Here is a 26,744-nt window from a genome sequence, read left to right as displayed (position 1 = left end):
TGCTTTGGGGTAGGGGGATCCCCCCAAAGCACCTTGTCCCCATGTTGATGAGAACAAGAGCCTCTTCCTCACAACCACCGGGCCAGGGTTGTGGGGGTGATGACTTATTGGAATCTGAAAGCCCCTTTAACAAGGCCCCCCCCCCCCCCCCGAATGAGTATGGTACATGTAAATGTGAAAGTACCCCTACTCATTCACCAAAAAGTGTTAAAAAATTAAGAAACAAGGAATAAATGTCCCCCGAAGTAGATCCAATGTCAATCACGATGAACGTCGACCCAAAAAAAAAGAGCTCTGCCCACAATGAAGGCTCCAGCTGCCTGACAGCTCCACTATCTGACAGTTCTTAAATGTTGCAATGCCATTTTATGCACCTATACGTTTACACTGCACCTTAAATAACTTATTTTATATACATAACCTCTTTAATAAATCTTTTCAGGTAACCCCAGCATTAAATGACATTGAGTTGCGCTCTACATTCAAAAGGAACCATTCCAGAAGACGGTCCAGCTATGCTTTCTCCCATAGTGAAGGATATGAAAGAATTGTCACCAGGCAGAAAAAAACATAAGAGTAACATCAATAAGAAAGATAAGGAGTTACATGAAGAATAAGTGACATTTGTATTAAATGAATTTACACAATACATTCTGCTATTTATTGGAAAAGGGAAATATTTTTAGATAAGGCGTGGAAGGATTAGAACTCCTGTCTGGGGCTCTGAGGGCTTTCACTGCTATCCCGGGGACAACTGTCACCAGACAGGAAGGAAAGAAATCACTCCAAAAACAACACCGGAAGGAGAAAAATATTTGTTTAAAATGAATAAGGTGGAAGGCTAAATCGCCTGTCCGTTTTTTATTTGTTTTTATTGTTGTATGTTTTGCCTTTTGCAGATTTGTCCTTACTTCCTGTCTGTTAAAACGTAGGAAGTGAGAGCAAACCTCTCCATTGGAGCTGAATACCTGGCAGAGGTTTTAACCCTTCCCCTCTCAATCCAAAACTAAGAAAACATTTTTTTTGTCTATACATACATTTTAATGATCACAAACAACTCAGGTTTCTACAATGAATAGCTTCTTTTAGATGCCGTCATTTTACAGCTGTCATTTGCAAATGTGTATTGTTTAATTTTTGATTATTAGCTTACAGCGTCTTTGATTTTCAAGAAATGTTGGTAACTGCGTCTCATCTTTGGTAGGAGGTATATGCAGTCATCCAGACTTAAAGTGAACCCATGACTAGAAGATGCACATAGTACTCTGAACATCTTCTGATCGGTAAAAGCACTTTAAAAAGTCATGCTTTCCTCCCCTTATTTTTTTTCTATTTCTGTTTTTAATAACACTGGTCAAAATAGAAAAGAAAAACTCTTTAATGCCTTTTTGTCTACAGACTACATAGAAAATAAAATATTTTTTGCAAAACAGTACTGCCCAAGGAAAGCCCTGTTTGGGTAGATTTAAACATGCCTCCCTTTCCGCTGAAGCCCGATCCGCATTTAGATCATGCTCCAAAGGTTACTGACAGGCAGTGAGGAAGCAATGCTACGCCTCTTCACTGCCTGTTTTGACCCCATTTTTGCAGACAAATGCGCCGCAACTGTGTGCATTACATTCCCCATTTGCTTGAATGTGTAGTGATTGTGCAGCAAGCCTGCCAATTGCTACATGTCGGGTAAATTATGCAGTGGGCACAAAGTGAAGCATCGTGACTGTGGCATGTAAACATCCTGATCCGCTGCCTTTTGTAGCTTAAGGGGGGGGGGGGGTTTGGGGGCAGTTGACAGGCAGAAAAAAATGTGACTCAACTGTACATTTTTGCCACACCCTAACCACACTTATAAACATAGCCTAAGGAAGGCCATACACTGTGTATGGGCAGGCTGAATGTACTAAGTTGATCGATCAACTTGGGTACAACCAGCATGCCGTTTTTTTTACCTGCAATTATTGCTAGCGGCGGCTATAGCTGCTAGCAATAATCACTGTCTTCTCCTGGTGGGGACGGATTCCCCTGCCGGGAGAAGACATTGGCCCAGTAAAAGGGATTTCCCTGTCAGCACTGTCTTTGTTGACGGCAGAATCGAGCTAATTTTTTTCCTACAACCCGTGGTTGCAGGAAAGAAATTTGTTCCATTTACTGCTGGCCTTATTCTCCAGAAAGACCTATGTATTCTTTTGTTATCTTAGGTAATCACAAAGTTATTACCAAACAAACAGGCTCATAGTGGAAATGTAAAAAATATGTTATACTTACCTGCTCGGTGCAGTGGTTTTGCACAGAGCAGCCCATATCCTCCTCTACTCGGGTCCCTCGCCGGTGCTCCTGGCCCCTCCCTCCCGCTGAGCTCCTTCATAGCAAGCAGCTTGCTATGGGGGCACCTAAGCTGAGCTGCTGCTCTGTGTCCATTCAGACACGGAGCTGTGCCTCAACCGTACCCCTCTCTCTCCTCATCATTGGCTCACTGACTTTAATTGACAGCAGCGGGAGCCAATGGCGCCCTCTGCTATGTCTCAGCCAGTCAGGAGGGGGAGTCCCGGACAGCTGAGTCTTGTGTGCAACTTCGCTTGATCGAGATGGGGCTTGGGTATTAGGGGGGGCTGCTGCTCCCAGGAAGTTTTTTTATCTTAATGCATAGAATGCATTAAAATAAAAAAACCTTCTGCCTTTAGAACCACTTTAAAGGTACAAGAACTGAAATTATAAATGTCTATAGTCTGGGCACAGGTGTACTCTAAAGCTATCAGCTGAACAAAAAACTGTACCAATGTATGAATTCTCTCCGCTGTGTCATTGTATTCTGACAGCGGGACTTCCCCACTGCCAGAATACACTGATCAGCCCATTGGCTGCATGCTCCAAACAAGCAACATTTTTCCAGCAGGACTGTTCATGAGAAGTCGATCGACAGGCCGATTTCTCATGACTGTTAATGGTCATATATACAGTTTCTCACAAAAATGATCTACAGTAAACAAAAAGTGAGTACACCCTTCATATTTTTGTAAATATTTTATTATATCTTTTCATGTGACAACACTGAAGAAATGTCACTTTGCTACAATGTAAAGTAGTGATTGTACAGTTTATATAACAGTGTAAATTTGCTGCCCCCTCAAAATAACTCAACACACAGCCATTAATGTCTAAACTGCTGGCAACACAAGTGAGTACACCCCTAAGTGAAAATATCCAAATTGAGCTCAAAGTGTCAATATTTTGTGTGGCCACCATTATTTTCCAGCACTGCCTCAAACCTCTTGGGCATGGAGTTCACCAGAGCTTCACAGGTTGCTATTGGAGTACTCGTCCACTCTTCCATGACAACATCACAGAGCTGGTGGTTGTTAGAGACCTTGCGCTCCTCTACCTTCCGTTTGAGGATGCCCCACAGATGCTCAATAGAGTTTAGGTCTGGAGACACGCTTGGTCAGTCCATCACCATTACCCTTGGCTTCTTTAGCAAGACAGTGGTCGTTTTGGAGGTGTGTTTGGGGTCGTTATCATATTGCAATACTGCCCAGTGGGCCCAGTCTCTGAAGGGGGGGTATTATGCTCTGCTTCAGTATGTCACAGTACTCATGGTTCCCTCAATGAACTGTAGCTCCCCAGTGCCGACGGCACTCATGCAGCCCCAGACCATGACACTCCCACCACCATACTTGACTGTAGGAGAGACACACTTGTCTTTGTATTCCTCACTTGGTTGCCGCCACACACGCTTGACACCATCTGAACCAAATAAGTTTATTCTGGTTTTATCAAACCACATGACATGGTTTCAGTAATCCATGTCCTTAGTCTGCTTGTCTTCAGCAAACTGTTTGTGGGCTTTCTTTTGCATCATCTTTAGAAGAGGCTTCATTCTGGGACAACAGACATGAAGACCAATTTGATGCAGTATGTGGCGTATGGTCTGAGCACTGACAGGCTGACCCCCCACCCCTCCAACCTCTGCAGCAATGCTGGCAGCACTCATACATCTATTTCCCAAAGACAACTTCTGGATATGAAGCTAAGCACGTGCACTCAATTTCTTTGAGGCCTGTTTTGAGTGGAACCTGTCCTGTTAAACCGCTGTATGGTCTTGGCCATGCTGCAGCTCCATTTCAGGGTCTTGGCAATCTTCTTATAGGCTAGGCCATCTTTATGTAGAGCAACAATTATTTTATTTGGATCCTCAGAGAGTTCTTTGCCATGAGGTGCCATATTGAACTTTCAGTGACCAGTATGAGAGAGTGAGAGCGATAACACCAAATTTAACACACCTACTCCCCATTCACACCCGAGACCTTGTATCACTAACGAGTCACATGACATCGGGGAGGGAAAATGACTAATTGGGCTCAATTTGGACATTTTCACTTAGGGGTGTACTCATTTTTGTTGCCAGTGGTTTAGACATTAATGGTCGTGTCTTGTTATTTTGAGGAGACAGCAAATTTACACTGTTATACAAGCTGTAAGCTCACTACATCGTAGCAAAGTGTCATTTCTTCAGTGTTGTCACATGAAAAGATATACAGTTGTGCTCATAAGTTTACATACCCTGGCAGAACTGGGGTATGTAAACTTTTGATCAGGGTCATTTGGGTAGATTCTGTTGTCATTATGATTTAAAAAGAGTAAGCACAGTTGATTGATAATAGCCAAACACTAACCCCGGACAAAGAAATGTTTTTGTGCTATAATTGATGTGCTCTGAAAAACAGCCAAGAAATCATAAATTTTGACAGGGTATGTAAACTTTTGAACACAACTGTAATAAAATATTTACACAAATGTGAGGGGTGTACTCACTTTTGTGAGATACTGTAGATCAAAATTTGTCTGGTTCCTGTGCGAATACATGAGTGAGAGTTGTCAGAGCAGTAAGTCAGAGAAAATCTCTTTACTTCTTGCCTTTATAATGAGTTTCAGACAGAAGAGGAAGTGAAGGGAACTCATAACATGGGACACAGTAATAAAAACATATTTCCTAGCAAAGATGGCGGAGAAGCTCTGTTAGGATTCCGCTACTGTTTCTTGCCAATGAGAAGATTTCTCCTAACATTCTGTTCAAGTAAGAGGTGTAAGGCCGCGTACACACGGGCGGACTGTTCGCCCAACCTTGTCCGCTGAACAGTGTTTGGGCGGACAGTCCGCTCGTGTGTGGGCTTTCAGCGGACAGTTTCAGCGGACAGTTGGACGGACAAAGTCTTTCGGAAATTCCGAAAAACTGTCCGCTGAAACTGTGTTTGAGCGAACAGTCCGCCCGTGTGTGGGCCTGTCCGCTGTACTTTCGAAATGAGCGGACTGTTCCCGCTCGGAAAGTCCGCCCATTTCGAGCGCGTGTACAGGTAGGCGGGGCCCGCGAAGGAGACGTCGCGGGCTCCGCCGCCTGGAATGGGCTTAAAGGGGAACCCCAACGCCGAAAAAAATCGCCGTGGGGGTTCCCCCCAAGTCCACACCAGACCCTTGTCCGAGCACGCTACCCGGCCGGCCAGGAAAGGGGGGCGAGCGAGCGCGCCCCCCCCCTGAGCCGTACCAGGCCGCGTGCCCTCAACATGGGGGGTGCCTTGGGGAAGGGGGGGCCGCGCGGCCCCCCCACCCCAAAGCACCTTGTCCCCATGTTCATGAGGACAAGGGCCTCTTCCCGACAACCCTGGCCGTTGGTTGTCGGGGTCTGCGGGCGGGGGGCTTATCGGAATCCGGGAGCCCCCTTTAAGAAGGGGGCCCCCGGATACCGGCCCCCCACCCTATGTGAATGAGTATGGGGTACAATGTACCCCTACCCATTCACCTGTGAAATAAAGTACAAAAAAAAACACAACACATGGAAAAAGTATTTTATTGCACAGCTCCGGGGGTCTTCCGTCTTCGGGGGTCTTCTCGCCGGACTCCTCCGCTATGTGTGTGTAGCTCTTTTACTAGCGGAGGAGTCCGGCTTTCTTCCTCCCTGCCGCCGGCCTCTTCTCCCGACTTCGGGGGTCTTGTCCCCCTCTTCGGTTCTTCTGCCGGGCCACCGCGCCTGGTCCGGTGGCCCGGTCTTCTGTCGCCGTCTTCCGTTCTTCTGTCGCCGCCTTCGGTTCTTCTGCCGGGCCACCGCGCCTTCTTGTAGCTCTTTTACAGGCGGTGGCCCGGTCTTCTGTCGCCGCTGTCGTCGTCGCCGCCACCGCCGCCGCCGCCTTCCGTTCTTGTTCTTCTTATTCTTCTTCTTCTTCTCCTGGAGATGTTGACTCGACGAGCTCTCCGGCCGGAATGCCAGAGCCGCGCTGTGCGGTCACTTATATAGTGACAATGGGGCGGTGTCACATGGTATATGTCACATGGGTTGGTCACATGGTGACCCCGCCCCCTTACGATGTCATAGTCTCCATGTGACATCAACCCATGTGACCAACCCATGTGACATATACCATGTGACACCGCCCCATTGTCACTATATAAGTGGCAGCGGAGCGTGTCCCTGGCATTCCGGCCGGAGAGCTCGTCGAGTCAACATCTCCTGGAGAAGAAGAAGAAGAAGAAGAAGAAGAAGAAGAAGAAGAAGAACGGAAGGCGGCGGCGGCGACGACAGCGGCGACAGAAGACCGGGCCACCGCCTGTAAAAGAGCTACAAGAAGGCGCGGTGGCCCGGCAGAAGAACCGAAGGCGGCGACAGAAGAACGGAAGGCAGCGGCGACAGAAGACCGGGCCACCGCCTGTAAAAGAGCTACAAGAAGGCGCGGTGGCCCGGCAGAAGAACCGAAGAGGGGGACAAGACCCCCGAAGTCGGGAGAAGAGGCCGGCGGCGGGGAGGAAGAAAGCCGGACTCCTCCGCTAGTAAAAGAGCTACACACAGATAGCGGAGGAGTCCGGCGAGAAGACCCCCGAAGACGGAAGACCCCCGGAGCTGTGCAATAAAATATTTTTTCCCTGTGTTGTGTTTTTTTTTGTACTTTATTTCACAGGTGAATGGGTAGGGGTACATTGTACCCCATACTCATTCACATAGGGTGGGGGGCCGGTATCCGGGGGCCCCCTTCTTAAAGGGGGCTCCCGGATTCCGATAAGCCCCCCGCCCGCAGACCCCGACAACCAACGGCCAGGGTTGTCGGGAAGAGGCCCTTGTCCTCATCAACATGGGGACAAGGTGCTTTGGGGTGGGGGGGCCGCGTGGCCCCCCCTTCCCCAAGGCACCCCCCCATGTTGAGGGCACGCGGCCTGGTACGGCTCAGGAGGGGGGGCGCGCTCGCTCGCCCCCCTTTCCTGGCCGGCTGGGTAGCGTGTTCGGACAAGGGTCTGGTGTGGACTTTGGGGGAACCCCCACGCCGATTTTTTTCGGCGTTGGGGTTCCCCTTTAAGCCCATTCCAGGCGGCGGAGCCCGCGACGTCTCCTTCGCGGGCCCCGCCTACCTGTACACGCGCTCGAAATGGGCGGATTTGCCTCCTCCTTACGTGGGCGAGTCCGTTCATTTCAAAAGTTGAGCGATCTGTTTGCCCAACCTTGTTCGTCAAACAGTCCGCTCGTGTGTGGGCAAGTCCGCTCATGCAAATTTTGAGCGGACTGTTTGCCGAAACTGTTTGACGAACAAGGTTGGGCAAACAGTCCGCGCGTGTGTACGCGGCCTAAGACAGAACAAAAAGACAAACACATCCCCATCCCTAATAATGTCTTACAAATCTTGCAGCGCAAACTGCTACAGTTTATTTAGGGTCACCCCTAACCTAGACCTCCAGCCTTCGATGTTCTATAGCAGGCGACTAGAGGTTGGCCTGACAGTACCTTACGTTAAACACTATTATTTGGCGTAGCTTCCCTAACACAACCAGTGAATGACCCATCTCTCAAAGGTGGACTGCTCCCCCCTCCCTATGCACAACTTGATCTGGAATCCTCCTTTCCTTGGGACCCAAAATTACGGATCCCTCTTTTGCAACAGTTTATTAGGCAATGGGATCCTGTAACATACAGAGGTAATCTTAACTCTTCCCACCCTCTGGAAATCCTTGATACCCCCCCCCCCTCCTTTGCTCCTGCTTCTGATAATCCTCTTGCATTCCAATGGTGGCGCTCAAAGGGATTTAGTTATATTTATGACCTATATTCTTTGGATGGTATAAAGTTCTCCCCCAGTCTCCACAAATAACCAGATGCAATGCTATCCGGACTCTAAGGGCCCTAATAGGCTTACATATATAGGTAAGTGGAAACAGGACCTAGGCACCACTCTCGATACACTGGACTGGAATGCCATTTGGCTGGCCTCCTCCAAATGCTTGCTTAATGTGCTCAGGAAAAAAAACTATAAATAGCTGTCCTGCTGGTACATGACCCATGATCGCCTGTCTAATTTTATTCATAATGTTTCTTCGCGCTGTTTTGGGGGCTGTACCAACTGTACCGACCACACCTTATTGTATATTTGGTGGACCTGTCCTGTGGCAGCACGCTTCTTGATACTAGTCTATAATATGCTTTGTTTGGTCTTACACACCAATCTTGCCCAAAATCCATGGGAGGCCCTTCTGCACAAATTTATCCCACACCTTAATAAATACCAAAAGAAGCTGGTGGGTAATGTATTACTAGCAGCCCGGCAGACCCTGGCTAGGGCCTCAAGACGACAGTTGATCAATTTTGCTGAGGTCCCCTCAGAGGATTTTGTTGCGATCGTGGCTCCTGTGTGCATGTACAGGAGTGATGTAATTGCAGCTTAGCCATAGCCCGCCAACTCCAAAGGAAGATGAGGATTTACTACCACTTTAACCCTTGGTTTAAAGTGATGGCAAATAAAAAACTTAAATATCACAGAGTGTAAAAGCAATAGCCCTTTGCAACAAAAGATCTCTTTGTTAGCAAACCTAGTTCCAAACAGTATTTTCTTGTTTTTAATTCTTTTGATGCAGTTACGTGACCAAACCTACATCAGTATTATTCCTTTGAGGGCAATGGGTAAGATCTGACAACATACAATTGAGTAAGCTGAAAAGAGGGATTTAAGCAGTGGTGTGCAGAGGTTTGGTGATGCCTGAGGCCAGCTCCTTGCTTGTATGCCCCTAAGAGCTGTCTCACACCTGAATGCATGCGTTCAAACATGCATATTCCCATGCAATTCCAGCGCATTTCATTTTGATAGCCCATTCATTTGAATGGGCTACAAAACACACTGGACTGAAGGAAAAATAGCCTATGTAAAGGAAAACCAATAAGGAGGTAGTTGCAGTAGTTGGGGATGAGAGATAACCAGGGAGTGAATTATAATATGTGTGGTGCCCTTGGTTAAGAAGGGGCATGATTTGAAGATGTTGCAGAGGTTGAGACAGCAAGACTTGGACGAAAAGAGGACTGGCAAGCAGGGACGGACTGATAGCTGTGCCATCAATCTCGACAGAGAAGTCAGGGGAAGAGGCACGGGGGGGGGGGGGGGGAATAATATTATGAGCTCAGTTTTGGGTAGACTGAACTTGAGGAAGTAGTGTGACATGCATATTGACATATCTGTTAGTAAATTAATGATAGATCTAGCTGTTATCAGCAAAGAAATTAGGGGTGCTTAAATTAATTTCACCATCGATGCATCGCGATTTGGGTGGCCACGATGCGGCATCGTCGTCAGCTGGGACGAGAGCGGGAGAGAGGAGAAAGGCGGGGTGTGGACACTCTGAGAAATGCGTTATGAAGTTGCATATTTTTTAAAAAAGCACATAGTGAGGCACTTACTGTATTCTAACACAGGATTCAATAAGTTATTTTAACAGCAGTAAGTAGAGTACATATGAGTTTGTACTCTACTTACACCTCGTACTGGCTCCCTGCTGAGAGTTCAGATCTGTCTTCCCCGTTCACACCTCCCACTGTGTGCTGGACGACGCAAACTTGGAAGCCGCGTTGAACTCTCAGAACGGAGCCAGTACAGTGAACTTCACAGGGCTGTTTGTCAGGTGGTGGATTCTTTCACTCCTGACCTCCCAGCAGCAGTGTGTTTTCCTCCTATGTAAATGCCTGTACTCTGTAGTGCACCGGATTAGTGCACTTTTTAAGGGAGTGTTTTTGTTTTTAAGGGAATTTTTTTATTCAAAGCAGCGTCCCACTCATTTTTTTGTTTATTAAAAGTCAGCAGCTACAAAAAGTGCAGCTGCTGACTTTTAATAAAAAGACTCACCTGTCCCACGGTCCAGCGACATGGCCACCCAAACCCTCCGTTATCTACCCCGCCTGTCCATGGCACTGGCAATACTACTGTGGGCATCCAGCTGAGACAGCTTCACAGCGGGGTGTGAATATCCCACTGCACTGTCCTGAATAGCCAGGCAATCTTCTGGGACCTGTGACGCACCCCAGAAGATTGCAGGGAGGGAGGGGTCGCCAAGTGGCCCGAGCGACCACGGATAGGTGTCCATTCTCTATCCATGGATTCCTGCATCCCCAGACTCTTCCATCCTTCCTTTCTTATTCATGGATTCTCCCATCCTTCAGTTCTTACCCCTCCCTCATATCCTGGACTCTTTCATGTCCTTGTCCTGCTATATGCAATGGATTCTTCCATCCTTCAGTTCCTACCCCTCGCTCATATCCTGGACACTTTCATGTTCTTGTCCTGCTATATGCAGGGAGTGTCCTTTTTTTTATATATATAAAGGCAGATAAAATGTAAAACTTTTTTTTTTTTTTTTTTAACTAACGAAATGTAAAATATTTAGTTCTTCTAAATGCTTGATTTTTTTGTTTGATGGAAACCATTGTCCGTAATCGTGATGCATTGCGTAATCGAATTGAATCATTGACCAGATAACCATAATCAAATCGAATCATGAGACCAGTAGATGCACACCTTTAATAGAAATGGTGTTGGAAGCCGTGAATGTTCATGCAGTTTTATTTTCTAACCTGTGTGGTACCAAGTGTCTATGATTTCCAGAGACATTACCGTGTTTATAAGTTTTGCCCTTACTCACTGTGTGTAAATGATGGTCCTGTTCTGCATATGTTGATGTCAATCCGATTAGATCTAATACAGTTAATGGCTGCAGTTTAATTTCTAGCCCACAGTGCCATGTATCTATGATATCTAAATTCTTGGCAGAGACTTTAGCAGGTTTATATGTTTTGCCATTACTCATTGTGGAAAAGAGGGTCCTGTTCAGATTCTTCATATATTGATGACAGTGTGCCATATGGCGGGTGTCTAGTGGCCGGCTGCTAGAGACAAACTGTCAGCGAATAGCTGCACCATAATGGCTAAAGCCTGCCTGGTGGAGGTCTGTGTGTGTCCTGTCTCTGGATGCCCTCTCCAGAAGGATACCTGGGGCCGTCACAACCTTGTCCCCACCCTCTCCACACCACTGGATTTAAGACTAACACAGACAGACACTGTCACAGTGACCTCACCGCTAACAAGAATAATGAAGTGCGGATCTGAGGATCAACATCATATATAAATTAGCAGCAGTGGTTGACTGTTTTCAGCCTTCTACAGGAAATACTCTGTTCCCAATATCAGTGATCAGATTACAATAACGCTAAAGTTGATTGCTTAGTAATAGTAAGATATAAATGTGGATAGATTATTTTGGGTAGAGTTTTACTTTAAGCAAGGGTGATATATCAAAAAACTGTGATTTTTACCTAAATAGTCTCCACTGCAATAATGTTTCGTGCTACATCATGATGATTGTGTTGGACTCTTTCTGTTAAAATAGATGATACTTTTGTAACCTGAAGGTGCAATAAAAGAGATATGCTTGTGTTGGACTCTTTCTGTTAAAATAGATAATACTGTTGTTGCCTGAAGGTTCAATAAAAGAGATGCACATCTGCACAAAGTCCTCTTTACTTACAATTCGGAGTGTTACTGGGGGGCATAGTGGGAGGGGCCGAGTGTCTTTGGAGTACAAGCTGCAGTAAACTCAGTATAGCATGCTGTGGAGAGTATAAAGGCTGCATTTTACAGTGTGCTGGGTGTATTTTGATGCATTCTTTAAAGTGCTGAGTGCACAGGGGTGCATAGTGTAGTCTGCTAAGTTTAATTGTATACATGCTGTTTTGTGTTGACTATATGAGGGACTATGTAGGAGAGTGCTGAATGTAGTGCATGGTGGAGGGTTCTGATTGTAATAGGTTGAATGTTGTGGAGTGCTAAGTGTAACCGAGTACATGGTATAAAGAGCCGAGTATAATGGGGTGTATTAGTGTGTGCATGGTAGGGAATGTTGAGGGTATTGTGGTGAATGGTGTTGGTGCTATTTTCTGAATGCTTTTGCCATGTACATTGTGTTTTTTAGTCTCACCCTTGCCACCAAATGTAGATTTTTTGCATACATTGCTCCATTTGAATTTTTTCCCAATCCCCATTTTATTAAAAATTGACCCCGAATCAAAGAGCACCGTGGAGGGTATACATTTTTTAAGTGACCTGGAAAGTCTAGCTGGCTTGCTTGCTGACTGCCCTCTCAATTTGAAGGCAGAATAAAATAATAGCATTACATAATTTAAATGTTTTAGGTAAGCTTCCCATTCTGATTGCAAAGTATCTGCTGATTAAAAGCTAGGAAGACACAGTCCAACACAGGCTAACATCCTGGCAGATGCAAGCAGCAAGGTATAACTGGACCAAGCATTGCAGTGATTCTCAACTTTTTGGCCAGTATACCATTTCAAGGGTTTTCTAAGTTCAGGAACCCATAAAAATGTATAAGTTCAAAATCAATTTTAAACTTAAAGTGGTAATACATGTTTGCTTTTGGATTTATATTGCAGCGTACCATTTCCTAGGTATGGGAGCTGCATTAATTTTCCTTTTTTTAGGCTTTCTTTTCATCTCATGATCTAGCCAGTAGGTTTGTTATTTTTCAACAGGACCAGCTCCAATTGTAGCAGTTAGAGTGTTAAAACAAACCATTTAACACTGACAGGTGTGCATACAATGATCAGCTTTTATGTAAAAACTTTACCTCAAAATAAAAATAACTGTTTCTGTAACTTGATTTGCACTGCACTGTGAGCTGAAGTTTGGCTTCAATTTATTAGTGTAAATCTGCTAGTCCATCTAATGCCCCCCCCCCCCCCCCAGACTGAAAATGCTGCTGTTCAAAGGTGTCTCTGTGCTCCTTCATCCAGAGTAGGGACACTCTAATACAAGAGGTGTATTACTGGCCAGATCACCAGGTGAAAACTGAGGGGAAAAGCCTAAAAAAAGAAACTAATGAGCACCCACATCTAATGATTGGTAAGCTGTAATATAGTAATTTTTTTGGTTTAATACCACTTTAAATTTCCCTTTTTGTTCTCCAGACTCCATGTACAGATGTACCAAAATGTCTGTTTTCAGCTCTAGCGTCATAGCCTTCTCTGGCGTTTACAACCTGATGTGACCTTTTTAGTGTTGCCTGTGCACTGGGTCCCATTGGCTTAAATGGATCTGTATACTGGAGATCCTCAGTTTCAGTATATAGCCCCATTCAAGTCAATAGGGATCCAGGGCACAGGAATGATCAGCACTTTTGAGTTTTTTTGTGGGACAGGCTGTAAACACGGGTTAAGGCTGCAGCCTGAAATTAAGTAAGCAACTGGATAGTGGAGGGTAGCACAATTTTGCTGAGAGTGCAGTTGGGAGAGTAGAATTGGGGAATGTTTTTATAAAGGTATATCTGTCCTTTCGTTTTAAATTCTAGCAATTTGTATAGACAAATCTGACAACAACAAATACATAAACGACTTTTTGTAGTGCAGTTTTTATCCACGGTTATTACAGTAGCCATCAACAACACACATAAAACACTGAGTACTGAAAATACACTATCTGTTTTATTTGTTCATTTATCATAAGTGCTAGATTTAAAAGAACTACAAAATGGATTTCTCCGACTGGCTTCACGATACAGTGTAACAAGTGATAGCAGTAGTATTCACCACTTTAGAGAAAGTTCACTGATTTTCATTCAGACCATGGACGTCATTTGCCAAGTATATCCAGCGCCGTGAGTTAGGGGAAAAAGGAGTATTAAAGGGGGGTTGTGGGAAAAATGTCAACCCCGGGATTGGGATGTGTTTTTGCATCTGACTGACCCATTTTTGGCAAGTTGAAAAAGGATATTCCTCACATTTATTTATATAATTACTTGTTTCTAACACTGGCCAGGTGCTCTGACACTTAGGCCTCTCTTTTTTTGAGTTATTCACTGGTAGGCAATCCCCTTCTGATCTAGGTCTCAGGTGTTTTCGGGACTTGGCACGACGATTTTTAAACCACACCTGATGAGACAAAATAAATTTAACAATGGGTAAATAAAATGATAAAAAGAATATTATATAGAAGACAAGGGAAAAATATATATTTTAAAGAGGAACGTAGCCAATAATGGTCGTCCACCCTTCTAGTGGTGAATATTTTCCAAATAGTATATACTTAAAGTTGTTGTCTTTGTTATCTGCTTATCTGTATTTTTCTTCATCACAGATACATTATAAAACAAAACAAACATGGAAAACAAAAAATAAAAATTTGCCGGAATTCATACAACAAAAACATATTACATTCCAAACACTTTAATATATATATATATATATATATATATATATATATATACATATATATATATATATATATATATATATATATAAACACAACCCCCCCTCCCCAATTTCCCCTCCTCTCTCCCTACTCCCTCCTCCCTCATCTCCAATCCCCCTCCGTCCATAAGCTCCCCTCACCATCCCTTCTTTGTCAAGTCATCATACCTTATTTATTCTATAACTGGTAAAATAGGATTTTTTTTGTACTCACCGTAAAATCCTTTTCTCTGTAATTCAAGGACCGACACAGCTCTCTCTGTAACAAATGGGTTGTTAGCCTTATCACTAGGAGAATACTAGGCATAGTTGTAATACAACCTCAGAACTCTTAGTTCCGCCCAGGGGAGCGGTCCCTTGGTAACAACCCTCCCATCTGCAGACAGACCTCAGTATGTCAACAAGCAGTATAACGTAAAGATAAAAGGAGGGGCGGGTGCTGTGTCGGTTGGTGAATTACAGAGAAAAGGATTTTACAGTGAGTACAAAAAATCCTATTTTCTCTTATATTCACCGACCGACACAGCTCCTCTCTGTAACAAATGGGACGTCCCCAAGCGGTGCCAAACGAGGGGTGGGAAAAACAGCACAAAACTTCATCCACCATGGCAAGTGGGAACTAGTGAAACTTTACCCACAAAAAACAACAGTGTGTGGAAAAACCACCACAAAAAAACAGGGTATCCTCAACAGGAGTGATCACCCAAAACCGCACCAAATTGCGGAAGTAATGCAATCGTGCATTAACATAACAGTACTGTGTTTTCATTGAAAAACCAGGAAAAACAGAAAATATAAATTGCATATTCAATTGCAACTACATGGCTGCCTGGAAAACTTTGCAGCCAAAACAGGCATCAACCGATGCACTGACGTCTACCTTGTAGAGCTTGGTAAACGTGTGGACAGACGACCAGGTTGCTGCTTTACACACCTCGGCAGCAGACGATTGGTGTCGGAAGGCCCAAGACGTTCCGATTGCCCTTGTGGAGTGGGCCGTGACCGGAAAGGGGGGAACCTGCCCCTTCAAGGCGTAGGCTTGAACTACAGTCTGTCTGATCCACCTGGAAATGGTGATCGACGAGACCACCATGCCTTTCTTTGGACCAGCCACCGAAACAAACAGTGAGTCTGACTTCCGAAAGGGAGCCGTGGCAGACAAATACACCTTAAGAGACCGAACCACATCCAGAGCGTGAAGGGCCACCTCCTTAGGGTGCTTCGGCTTAGGACACAGAGATGGCAATAGAATGTCCTCATTAATATGAAAAGCCAAGACCACTTTCGGGAGAAAAGACGGTTGCGGACGCAACACCACCTTATCTCTGTGGATAACCAGATAGGGCGACTTGCAAGACAAGGCCGCCAGTTCCGAAACCCTCCTGGCTGATGTGATGGCCATTAGGAAGACCACTTTCTGGGAAAGAGTCAACAGGGGAATCTCCCTGATATTTTCAAATGGCGGTTTTTGAAGCGCTGACAACACCAGGTTCAGATTCCAAGTGGGTAACGGTGGGCACACAGGAGGGACTACATGTCGTACCCCCTGAACGAAGGTACTCAGTAAGGAGTGAGATGCCAGGGGTCTCTGAAAAAAGACAGCTAACGCTGAAATGTGCCTTTTAATGGTGCTTAATGCCAATTTCTGGTCTACTCCTTGCTGAAGAAACAACAGGATCCTGGATGTGGAAAAGGAGCGGGGATGCCATACTTTCTCCTCACACATCGAGATGTAGGCCTTCCAGGTACGATGGTATAACTTCCGAGACGATTTCAGTGCTCTCAACATAGTTGGGATCACAAGTCCGACAGACCCCAGTTCCTCAACACCTGACTCTCAATAGCCATGCCGTTAAAGCCAGCGATGGTAAAGCAGGATGGAGTAACAGACCTTGAGACAGAAGGTCCTCACGCAGCGGCAGTTGCCAGGGAGCATCTGCCACCAGACGCACCAGGTTTGCGTACCAGGGACGCTGAGGCCAATCTGGGGAAACCAGTGTAACTGGGATCCACTCGGCTTCCACTCTGCGAAGCAGACGTGGTAACAGTTTCAGTGGAGGAAAGGCGTAGATCAGCTGATACTGATCCCACGGAGCCACCAGCGCGTCTGACGCCTCGGCCCATGGATCTCTTGTCCTGGACACGAAACTTGGCACCTTCCGATTGATACAGGAGGCCAGCAGATCCATGTCTGGTGTGCCCCACCTCAGGCACAGTAACCTGAATGTCTCCGGATGCAATGCCCATTCTCCTGGGTCCAGCATTTTTATCGACTCAAATAGTCCGCTTGCCAGTTCTCCACTCCCGGGATGTAAATGGCCGACAGGGCCGGTACGTGTTGCTCTGCCCACCGAATTATGTGAGTGACCTCCCGTGCAGCGGCTGAACTTCCTGTTCCCCCTTGGTGATTGACGTATGCCATGGCCGTGGCATTGTCTGAATGAATCCTGATCGGACGCCCTTGCAGTCTCATCGACCATGTGGAGAGGCACAGTCTGATCGCTCTCAATTCGAGCAGATTGATCGACAACTTGGATTCTTCCGTCGACCAGAGGCCCTGAGCCGACTGAACCCCCATCACTCCACCCCAGCCAGATAGACTGGCATCCGTTGTGATCACCATCCATTTCAGAGGAAGGAATGATTTCCTGGACTGAATCACCGGGGACCTCAACCACCAGATCAGTGAGTCTCTGACTGACTGGCTGACCTGGATCTGTCCAGGGACAACTGAGATTTGTCCCATTTTGTCAAAATCTCCTTCTGCAGGACTCTGGTGTGGAACTGGGCATAAGGTACTGCCTCTAAGGAGCCTACCATGATTCCCAGTACTTGCATGCAAAAGTGGACCGACGACCACTTGCGGTTCATTAGCAGTTTTACCGCGGATCTGAGAGTCTGCAATTTGTTTGAAGGAAGAAACACTCTCACTTCCCTGGAGTCCAGCAGCAAGCTTAGGTACTTCAGACGTTGGGTCGGCACAATCACCGACTTCTTTAAGTTCAACAGCCACCCAAATTCTTGCAGGGTCTGCATGGTGATCGCCACATCCTCCTCTAATTCTCAGGCAGAAGATGCCCTCAGGAGGAGATCGTCTAGGTATCCCACAATCGAGATCCCACGCGGCCACAGCAATGGCAAAACTGGAGCCAATACCTTGGTAAAGCCTCGGGGGGCTGAAGCCAGACCAAAGGGAAGAGACACAAACTGGTAGTGGGCTTCCCCAATTGCAAACCGCAGAAACTTTTGATGCCGAAGGCATATGGGTATGTGCAGGTACGCATCCTGGATGTCTAAGGACGCCAGGGAGTCCCCTTGATGGAGTACAGCGACTACTGAGCGAACGGATTCCATTTTTGAACCTCTGCCCTTTTACAAAGTGATTGAGGGCTTTTGGGTCCAAGATCGGATGTACCCCTTCCTACTTGGGAACCGCAAACAGATTTGAGTAGAATCCCTGGAAGCGTTACGAGTCCGGAACCGGTACAATCACCCCGCGATTCAGCAAATTCCTTACCGCCCCAAGAGGGCCTCCTGGCGAGCAGGGGATACGGGTATGCTGGAGGGGAAGAATCTGTTTGGCGGCCAAGAGAGAAACTCTATCTTGTAGCCTGTGGAAATCAGATCGCAGACTCATTGGCCGGATAACCGGGAGGACCACCGGGCTGAAAACTCCCAAAGGCGACTCCCCCACCCGAGACATGGGTGGGGGCAAACCTTCATGTGGTAGCACTTTTATTCGCAGGCTTGTTAGGCTTGCGGTTCCAGGGATGTTTTTGACCGTCCCTGGATGTCCTGTCGGGCTGGGGATGTTTTGTCGAAGCTCCGGGTGGACGAAAAAGCCACTTGTGAGCAGAAAAAAAGGGCCCTTGCCTACGGTGTTGCTCCTTAGCCTTCCTGGCCTGTGGGAGTTGAGTACTCTTACCACCAGTGGCATTTTTAATAATGTCATCTAATGAGGCTCCAAAGAGCCGGTGACCAAGGAAGGGAAGATCCGTCAGGGCTTTTTTGGATGCCTGGTCAGCAGACCAGCATTTTAGCCAAATTAAGCGCCTCAGCACCGCAGCTGTCACTGAAGCCCTGGATAACAGAGGGAGAGTATCCAGAGCCGCGTCACAGACGTACTTAAGGCCTTGCACTAGTTGGTCTGCTAGTTCCATGCAGACGGGAGAATCCTGTTGCTCTCCCAATTCGCGGTGCAAAAGCTTTGCCCACTCAGTGTCTGCGACACAAGTGCGGATGCCAGTACTGGCCTGTGTGACCCCACAACCGTAAACAAGGAACGACCCACTGCCTCGGCCTTCCTGTCCATGGAATCCTTGAATGCAGGAGTCCCCTCAACCGGGATTTTTGAGAAGGCTCTCCTCAAAAGGGTAACACACTGCCATGTATTTGGGGACCGAAAAGGGCCATTGCGGGCGACCCCATTCCTTGTAAATGAACGTGTCAAAATAAGTCATATATGGGAAAACCTTAGGTGAACTTGTTGGCTTGGGGGACCCAAAAGGGACCGGTACATCAGCACAGGGACCCGCTGGCTCCTGAATCTTCAGGGTATCACGCACAGCTATGATAAGTCCTCCAACAAGCGCTTTGTCGTGCCCGGACCCGGACTCATCCTTACTGTCCGAACGGTCCTAGTCAGCGCCGTCTGACAAGACAGAGCAGGGGTCACCAGCCTCAGCAGGACCCGAGTCTGCGTCGGAGCTCTCCCCAGAGGACGGGGGGGCAGGGGCCTTTTTAATGCACCTTTCCTCCCACACACCGCCTCCATCTTGGCAATGAACAAATTGAGGACCGCCATCAGGGTGTCCATGGGCACTGCGCAATCCGCAGGTGACCCGGTTGCAATTGATTTCAGGGGAAGAAACACCAGTTTCTGAAGTCATTGCTGACCCTACACTGTCTGCCACCCGAAGGGGACTTAGGACAGTGACAGTCCCACCCTCCTTGCTGCTGCTGACTGAGGGGCTCTTTCCTGCCGGACTCACCACCCTGAGGAGTTCTGCGCTTTTCACAAGTAGTGCCTGTAGTCCCTGAGTGCTCCCAAGTGCAGAGGAAACAAAAGCTGTGTCGGTGGCAGCTGCCAAAATGAGCGCTAAAACGTTCTAGAAAAGTGCTCAGGCTTCAATAAAATGGCCGCCCAGCATCCAGTACACAGACAGGAAACACAGGGAAAATGGCTGTGAGAGCACGAGCCATGTTGCTGCTACCGAATACTGAGAAACATGTTCAGGCTCCCAGAAAATGGCCGCCAGTGTCCTGAATAGGAGATCACTTGGAAAATGGCCACTGAAGCCCAGGAAGGCATGCTGCCCTCGTCCACACCAAAAATGGCCACCAGCAGCTCCATGAGGTACAGACATATAAAATGATAGCAGAGACACAGGGCAGCACCAGACCCTCACAGGCACCTTCCGGGAGCTTAACACACAGGACCCAGGACACCGCTAGCCAGCCAGCCCCCCCATTCTCAGGTGAGAGCCCACAGAGATGCACACATACACTGCTCAGCAGCCACATGCAGCATCCCCCAGGGAGAGGGGAGGGAAGATAGGGACAGGGGAGAGAATAGAGGGAGGTGAGAGACCCCCGAATCGACCTCCCAGGGAATGCCCAGCTGCTCAGCCCCACCAAGGCAGGGAGAGCTGTACTTACCAGTCCTGAAGAGCTGGGAGACATTCCATTGCAGATCTACTCGCTGATCAGTACAGGGTAGCGGCTGGCCCGGCATACTGTGATGCAGACATCAGTAGCCCGGTCATATGTATGCCCTGGAGCATAAAAGCTCACGACCACCTCTGGAGCTGAGGTTTCATTGTGGCCTGCCGAGCCATAGCTGCGACCTGCACACGCTCGATGGCCGGACTGGGGAGACTACAAGGATAGGGGTATCCAGCCTGTTACCTAGCCGGCTTTTGATAGCTGATCACAGGATCATTCATCTTGCGCATAAAGCCAAGCTTCTGCTTAAAAAAGTACAGACCGATGGGCCCACAGGGTTCCTAGGTCCTTCTCCTTCACTAAGCAAAATAAAACTGAGGTCTGTCTGCAGACGGGAGGGTTGTTACCAAGGGACTGCCCCCCTAGGCAGAACCAAGAGTTCTGAGGTTGTATTACAACTATGCCTATCACAGGATCTTAAAATCTTGCGCAAAAGGCAAAAATCCAGAAGAATTTCCAGGACCGATGGTCCTGCAGGGAGCTTAGGTCCTTCTCCTTCACTAGGCAGAAAAAAACTGAGCTGCAGGAAGCAGGCTGAGGGGTTATATAAAGTTCTGTTGTTTTCACATGTATTACATGTTCTGCCTAGTCCTCTCCTGAAGGTGGCGTAATAACCCTATGGTCAAGATTACTGGAGCTGTGTCCGTCAATGAACAAAAGAGAAAATACATTTTAGCATTTGGAACAGCAAGGCCACCCTTATCTTTGGGAAGTTGTAATGTATTAAGATTAATTCTAGTGTTTTGCCCCTTCCATAGGTTTGAAATAGGGAGTCTATTTTTTTAAACCATTTAAGTGGTATCCAGATCAGTGAATTGTGTAAGTGTAACTGTGGGGCCCACACCATTTTTATTAAATTTGCTCGCCCTACAACTAACGTTAGTTTGCACCATACTTTACTCTTCATCTTAAGCGTATTTGAAGAGACCCGTATCCCTAAATATTTAAAGGCTGTAACAACCTGTATTTTATGCTCTATTTGTGGTAAAGCCACTATTAACTCATAAACGGGGAGTAGTACTGATTTTTCCCAATTTGTAAAAAACCCAGAGAATCTACCAAAATTTTCAATCAACTTTATCCCATATGTTAGGGATTGATTAATCTGATTGCTAAAAGTTGTTGTAAACCCTTACATATACCCAGCAAAGGGACTGGCCTCAGGTGATACACAGAAATTAAACAAACCCTGTTACATAAGTTGTACCTGTTTGTCTACAGCTGTCTTTCCTCTACATCCATTCAAAGTGCAGAATTTACACAGGATCTCTCAGCTCTGTAAAGCAGGGGGAAGAGAGCTGAAGTTAAATCAGTGAGGAGAGCTCTGATAGCTGATTGCAGGGAAGGGACACAGCCCCTTCACACAGCACACAGGAATAGCACTGAGGTTGTCAATCAGTTGGAGATCCCTGTCACCATTTTTCTATTTGTGTCAGGAAAACTTGTCAGAAGTGACTCATACTGACAGCAGAGGAACAAGGCAGCAGACAGAAATTACACGTAGTGCTCTGGGTTGAGACAAGTACACACTATAGAAAGATATGCTTTATTCATATTTCATGTTTGAGGTTTACAACCACTTTAAACTACTGGGGGACTCCTGTGATCTTGTACTTTGCACCTCTCAGCACTACATAGCCTTTCTTTAAATCTATTAAGCTAGCCAATGTGACCCCCTTGAATGTACTTTGTAGTTTCTATCAAAGGCCTGTCAACATTTGCAAAAACAAAATCCACCTGCTGAAACACCTTTACTGTGACATTGGCACTTCGGTCTATGTTGCCTAAAAAAGTGGCCAATTCACTTTGATTTTAAGCTTTACAATATAAGAAAATAAGAACACATTTACACAGTGGAAATTTCCTTTACAATATGTGCATGTGACACATTACCTGAATCCGTGATTCTGGAAGATTGATTGAGACAGCCAACTGTTCTCTTGTTACCAGATCTGGATATGGTGTTTTTTCAAATGCTTGCTCAAGCACTCCAAGTTGTTTGGAGCTAAAGTAGGTTCTTGAACGGCGGACATGATAATGTAACCTAAATCCAGACACCTCCAAAAGATCTGTCAAGTCAGAATTTTTAAAACTTAGATTCCTGTACTCACAAAATTTCTTTATGTAAAAAAGCAAGACATAAGCAGTACTTTACATGCCCCAAAATGTAAAAAAATAAATAAATAAATAAATATTGAATTGGTATGAAATCATTTTCCCATCAAGATATTTTTCTATTCATTAACCACCCCAATACTGGGCACTTTCACTCCCTTCCTGCCCAGGCCATTTTTTCAGCTTTTAGCGCTGTCACAATTTGAATGACAATTGCTATACTGTATGCTATACAGTCATGCTATACTGTAACCATGTGAAATTTTTATAATTTTCTTCATACAGTTTTTTTTTGGTGGTATTTAATCACTTCTGGGGGGTGGTTCCTGCAAAAAAAAAAAAGACTGAAAATTTTGAAAATCTTTTTGTTTTCTAAATAAGTAATTTTACTCCTTCACTGATGGGCACTGATGAGGTGCCACTTATGGGCACTGATGAGGCGACAAGAATATGCCGCACTTATGGGCACTGATATATGGCACTGATGAGCACTGATAGGCCACACTGGTGGGCACTGCTAGGTTGCATGGATAGGTGGCACTGATGGGTGGCATTGATGGGCAGCAGTGATGGGCAGCGGTGATAACCAGCACCGACTGGAATCACTAATGGCCACTGATTGCTGGCACTTGTGGGCACTGATAGCTGGCACTGTGGGGGCTTTATTGTAATCAGGGCACTGATGATCAGTGCCCTGATTATATTCCTAGATGTCCTCTGTGAGGAGATGCCGCTGATCGGCTCTCCTCTCCTCACATTCTGTCAGTGTGAGGCGAGGAGCGCCGATTACCAGCATCTCTGTGTTTACATGTGACCAGCAGTGATTGGATACAGCCGATCACATGGTTAAAGAGCCGCAGCCGCGGCTCTTTACAAAGATCAGGATTGTGCCGTGTCCAAGCAACATGGAGCAGCAGCAATTGCCGTGAGTGGTCGTTCTGGGAAGCTGTCATATGACGTCCACCCAGAACGAGAGCCGCACTTGCATTCATTTGACCGCGGGTGGATGGCAAGTGGTTAAAGGTCTTGTGTCTTTCAGTTTTCTTATTCTAATACAAATTTCCTACCTGAAAATGGACCAGTCATGAACTTGCTTAGTTTACCAAATGTTCAGTTTTTACTGTATAAACCAGACTTTCCCAAACATTTTAACATGAAAGAATCATTGAAATAACTTTCAGGTCTCATGGAATTCCTGGTAATAATTGTTAAAGCGGTTCTTCACCCTAAAGGGGAAGTTCCGCTAATCTGATCCCTCCCCCCCTCCGGTGCCAAAATCGGCACCTTTCAGGCGGGAGGGGGGTGCAGTTACCTGGATAATCCAGGTATCTGCACCCACTTCCGGGCAGACCGCCGCAGACCCCCGCAGACGCCCCAGCCTGTTGTGTTCTGGGAAACACACAATTCCCAGGACACAGCGGGGGACCAGAAGAGACGCGCAGCGTGACTCGCGCATGCGCAGTTGGGAACCAGGCAGTGAAGCCACGATGCTTCACTTCCTGATTCCCTGACAGAGGATGGCGGCGGGGGCAGCAGCGAGACAAGCGATTGCTCGTTATCTGCCGCCGACATCGCTGGACCCTGGGACAGGTAAGTGTGATTTTATTAAAAGTCAGCAGCTGCAATATTAGTAGCTGCTGGCTTTTAATATTTTTTTTTTTAGGTGCAGAACCACTTTAAATTACACCTCAGACATTAGTTTGACCAATAAGGTGAAACTATAAGAATAAACAAAATTAAAAAAATATATATGTATTATGGCATACTTTGCATATTTGACACTCAGGGTTACCCTATAGTGCAAAATACTTTTCAGATAAAATGAAACAAATAGTAATGAACATAAAAAAACAGACCATAAAAACTACTGAGTAGGGTGCTATTGTATGATACAAATGTTTTCTAATACTTCACTATTCCTCATAGTGAAGGATCAGGACTCAAGAATCATGAATCAAATTTTAAATTCTAAACTAAAGAATGGAAGGGAAATTGCTTGCTAATTGCAAACAGAACTTGAAATCGGGAGTATTACTTGTTTTCTTTAAGCTTCTTATGACAAACTTTTGTGTTTTGTTGTCGAAGTAGAAGTGTTGTACAGTAATTTGGAATCTGATTTAACTTCTGTTGTAATTTCATTTAACATGTTGGTGGCAAATGTATGCCGATTCAAAATGAGCTTTTTAAAAGGATTTTAAAAACACCTTTACCTGCTAAAGAAGTTATGGAATTTCTAGTAACCGTACATGGAGACAATGATGCTTCAGATCTTTCCTGAAGGAAGTTATAGACGAGAGGCACTGTAAAGCTTCTACGACTATTACAACTGAGGCAAAACATGTTGTCTTGTGGCAGTTATACCAGGACTCCAAGGAACAATCTAAAAATATATATAGTAAACTCTTAAAGTCCAACATACTCTAATAATAAAATAATTATTTTCCAAAGCAATATTTGACAAACATTTTACACAACAATGCATCATACATCTGTCCATCTCTTCTAAAAAATGTATATATATATATATATATATATATATATATATATATTAATAATTACTTCTAAATTAGGTTTTGCATTAACAGGATCAGTAACTAAATAATTGATACAGAAAACCAAAGTACAACATTTTAAGGGTCAGTAAACAGATAACAAAAATGTATCCTTATATGGAAAAAAAGCCTTTTTATTTTCAAACATGTAAAAGTAAGTACACATACCTATAAAAAAAATGTACACTCTGACATTTCTATCACTATATTGTGCATTTTATAAATTAGCTGTCATTTTATGTTTGGAAAGTTGAAAAATTGTAGGATTATCTAGTGCTATTAGATTAGTGGACAAAAACTGTATGTCGAAAAATATCACCATCTGTTATACCATTTTTATTTTAAAAATAAACTTTTAATAAGTTCCTAAAGTTTTTTTACAATTATCCATTACTGTTATTACATGTATTTTACATAAGCAATCTGCAATTAACTCAAATGTTATATAAAACAGTAAATATTCAACTAAACAAAGTTAACAATACCTTCTAATATACCTTACCTATCTGTAATATTTGGCTCCCACACAGTCTTCCTCCTATCCGAATGATGTTCTTTACTGAAAGTTTTTGCTCAGCAACATCCAGCTCAGTTTCTGTTTTTAAATGCACAGCAAATCAATACTTTCTTTTCCAAGTAATGGTCAAACAGGATTAGTGATTTCAGGGTCTTTAAAAGTCTTATTCTTTCTTTTAAACTTTGTTAGGATCAACACCTGTTCGTGCTGTTTGCGGATTATACTTCAGGCAGTGGAAAAAAAGGTAAATAGGGTATAAGAAAGCGAACAAGTTAGATTTAGGAGCGGGAGGGAGTCAAGGTTATAAGCACAATGAATCAGCAAAGTAAAGAGCCAAGTAAAAGAATATAAAAAAAAAAAGTACAATTTTTTTTTTTTTTTTTTTTGTGAATGCTATAGTTTATTCATTGGGGAGTTGTGAATAATCAAAAAAAAGTCAATTTTGTGTTATATTACACAGCACCTGTACTAAATTTACTCTTTTTTTTTAGCATGGTTTTCTCATTCTTGATGGGATCGCTTTTTTTATTCTTGGCTGTCAGGGCAAATTAGGACCCCACCAGAACACATCATTTGTTGATCCCTTTGGCAGAGGTTGGATTAAAGGTGAAGAAGCTTTGTTACCCAACAGAGAGGATTAATAAAGAAGATTTGCTGTCTTAAAGAGAAGAATAAAAGGCAATTGCAGCGTCATTTGCCTCTACTCAGTGCTTTCGCTGCAAAGCGTAAACTTGAAAGAATATTAGCACAAAGGAGGAGCATTTATGTAAATAACATCAAGCATTATTAATCTGATGGCATACATCATATTGAAAAACATCAAGACAACATTCACGTTCAGTGATATCGCTCTCTCTCTCTCTATATATATATATATATATATATTTACACTGTATATAGATATATACACACACACAGTATCTCACAAAAGTGAGTACACCCCTCATATTTTTGTAAATATTTTATTATATCCTTTCATGTGACAACACTGAAGAAATGACACTTTGCTACAATGTAAAGTAGTGAGTGTACAGCTTGTATAACAGTGTAAATTTGTTGTCCCCTCAAAATAACTCAACACACAGCCATTAATGACTAAACCGCTGGCAACAAAAGTGAGTACACCCTTAAGTGAATGTGTCAAAATTGGGCCCAAACTGTCAATATTTTGTGTGGCCACCATTATTTTCCAGCACTGCCTTAACCTTCTTGGGCATGGAGTTCACCAAAGCTTCACAGGTTGTCATTGGAGTCCTCTTCCACTCCTCCATGATGACATCGCGGAGCTGTTGGATGT

General features: G+C 45.0%; 1 protein-coding gene and 1 long non-coding RNA gene across 6 annotated transcripts in view; one reads left to right on the top strand and one right to left on the bottom strand.

The window, feature by feature from the left end:
- Nucleotides 1-11,796, top strand: part of LOC143974510 (phospholipid-transporting ATPase IK-like) — a 293,505-nt gene extending 281,709 nt beyond the window's left edge. For all 5 annotated transcript variants that reach the window (XM_077475984.1, XM_077475987.1, XM_077475985.1 and 2 more), the window contains 2 exons: nt 443-5,082; nt 7,602-11,796. In XM_077475984.1, coding sequence (XP_077332110.1) covers nt 443-574 — 132 coding nt within the window. In that variant the 3' untranslated portion in view covers nt 575-5,082; nt 7,602-11,796. The remainder of the gene's footprint in view (nt 1-442; nt 5,083-7,601) is intronic.
- Nucleotides 11,797-13,581: 1,785 nt separating this feature from the next.
- Nucleotides 13,582-25,672, bottom strand: LOC143974509 (uncharacterized). Its single transcript, XR_013272236.1, has 4 exons — nt 25,433-25,672; nt 24,589-24,758; nt 22,157-22,332; nt 13,582-14,221 (listed from the first exon to the last, which is right to left on the bottom strand). It is a non-coding gene; the product is annotated as an uncharacterized LOC143974509 (long non-coding RNA).
- Between the last annotated feature and the right edge of the window lie 1,072 nt (nt 25,673-26,744).

This window comes from Lithobates pipiens, unplaced genomic scaffold, assembly GCF_037356315.1.
Source record: "Lithobates pipiens isolate NorthernLeopardFrog02 unplaced genomic scaffold, aLitPip1_a1.2 Scaffold_13, whole genome shotgun sequence".
Classification (NCBI taxonomy): domain Eukaryota; kingdom Metazoa; phylum Chordata; class Amphibia; order Anura; family Ranidae; genus Lithobates; species Lithobates pipiens.
Note: the sequence above shows the minus strand (reverse complement) of the source record. Positions and strands in the feature narration are given on the sequence as shown.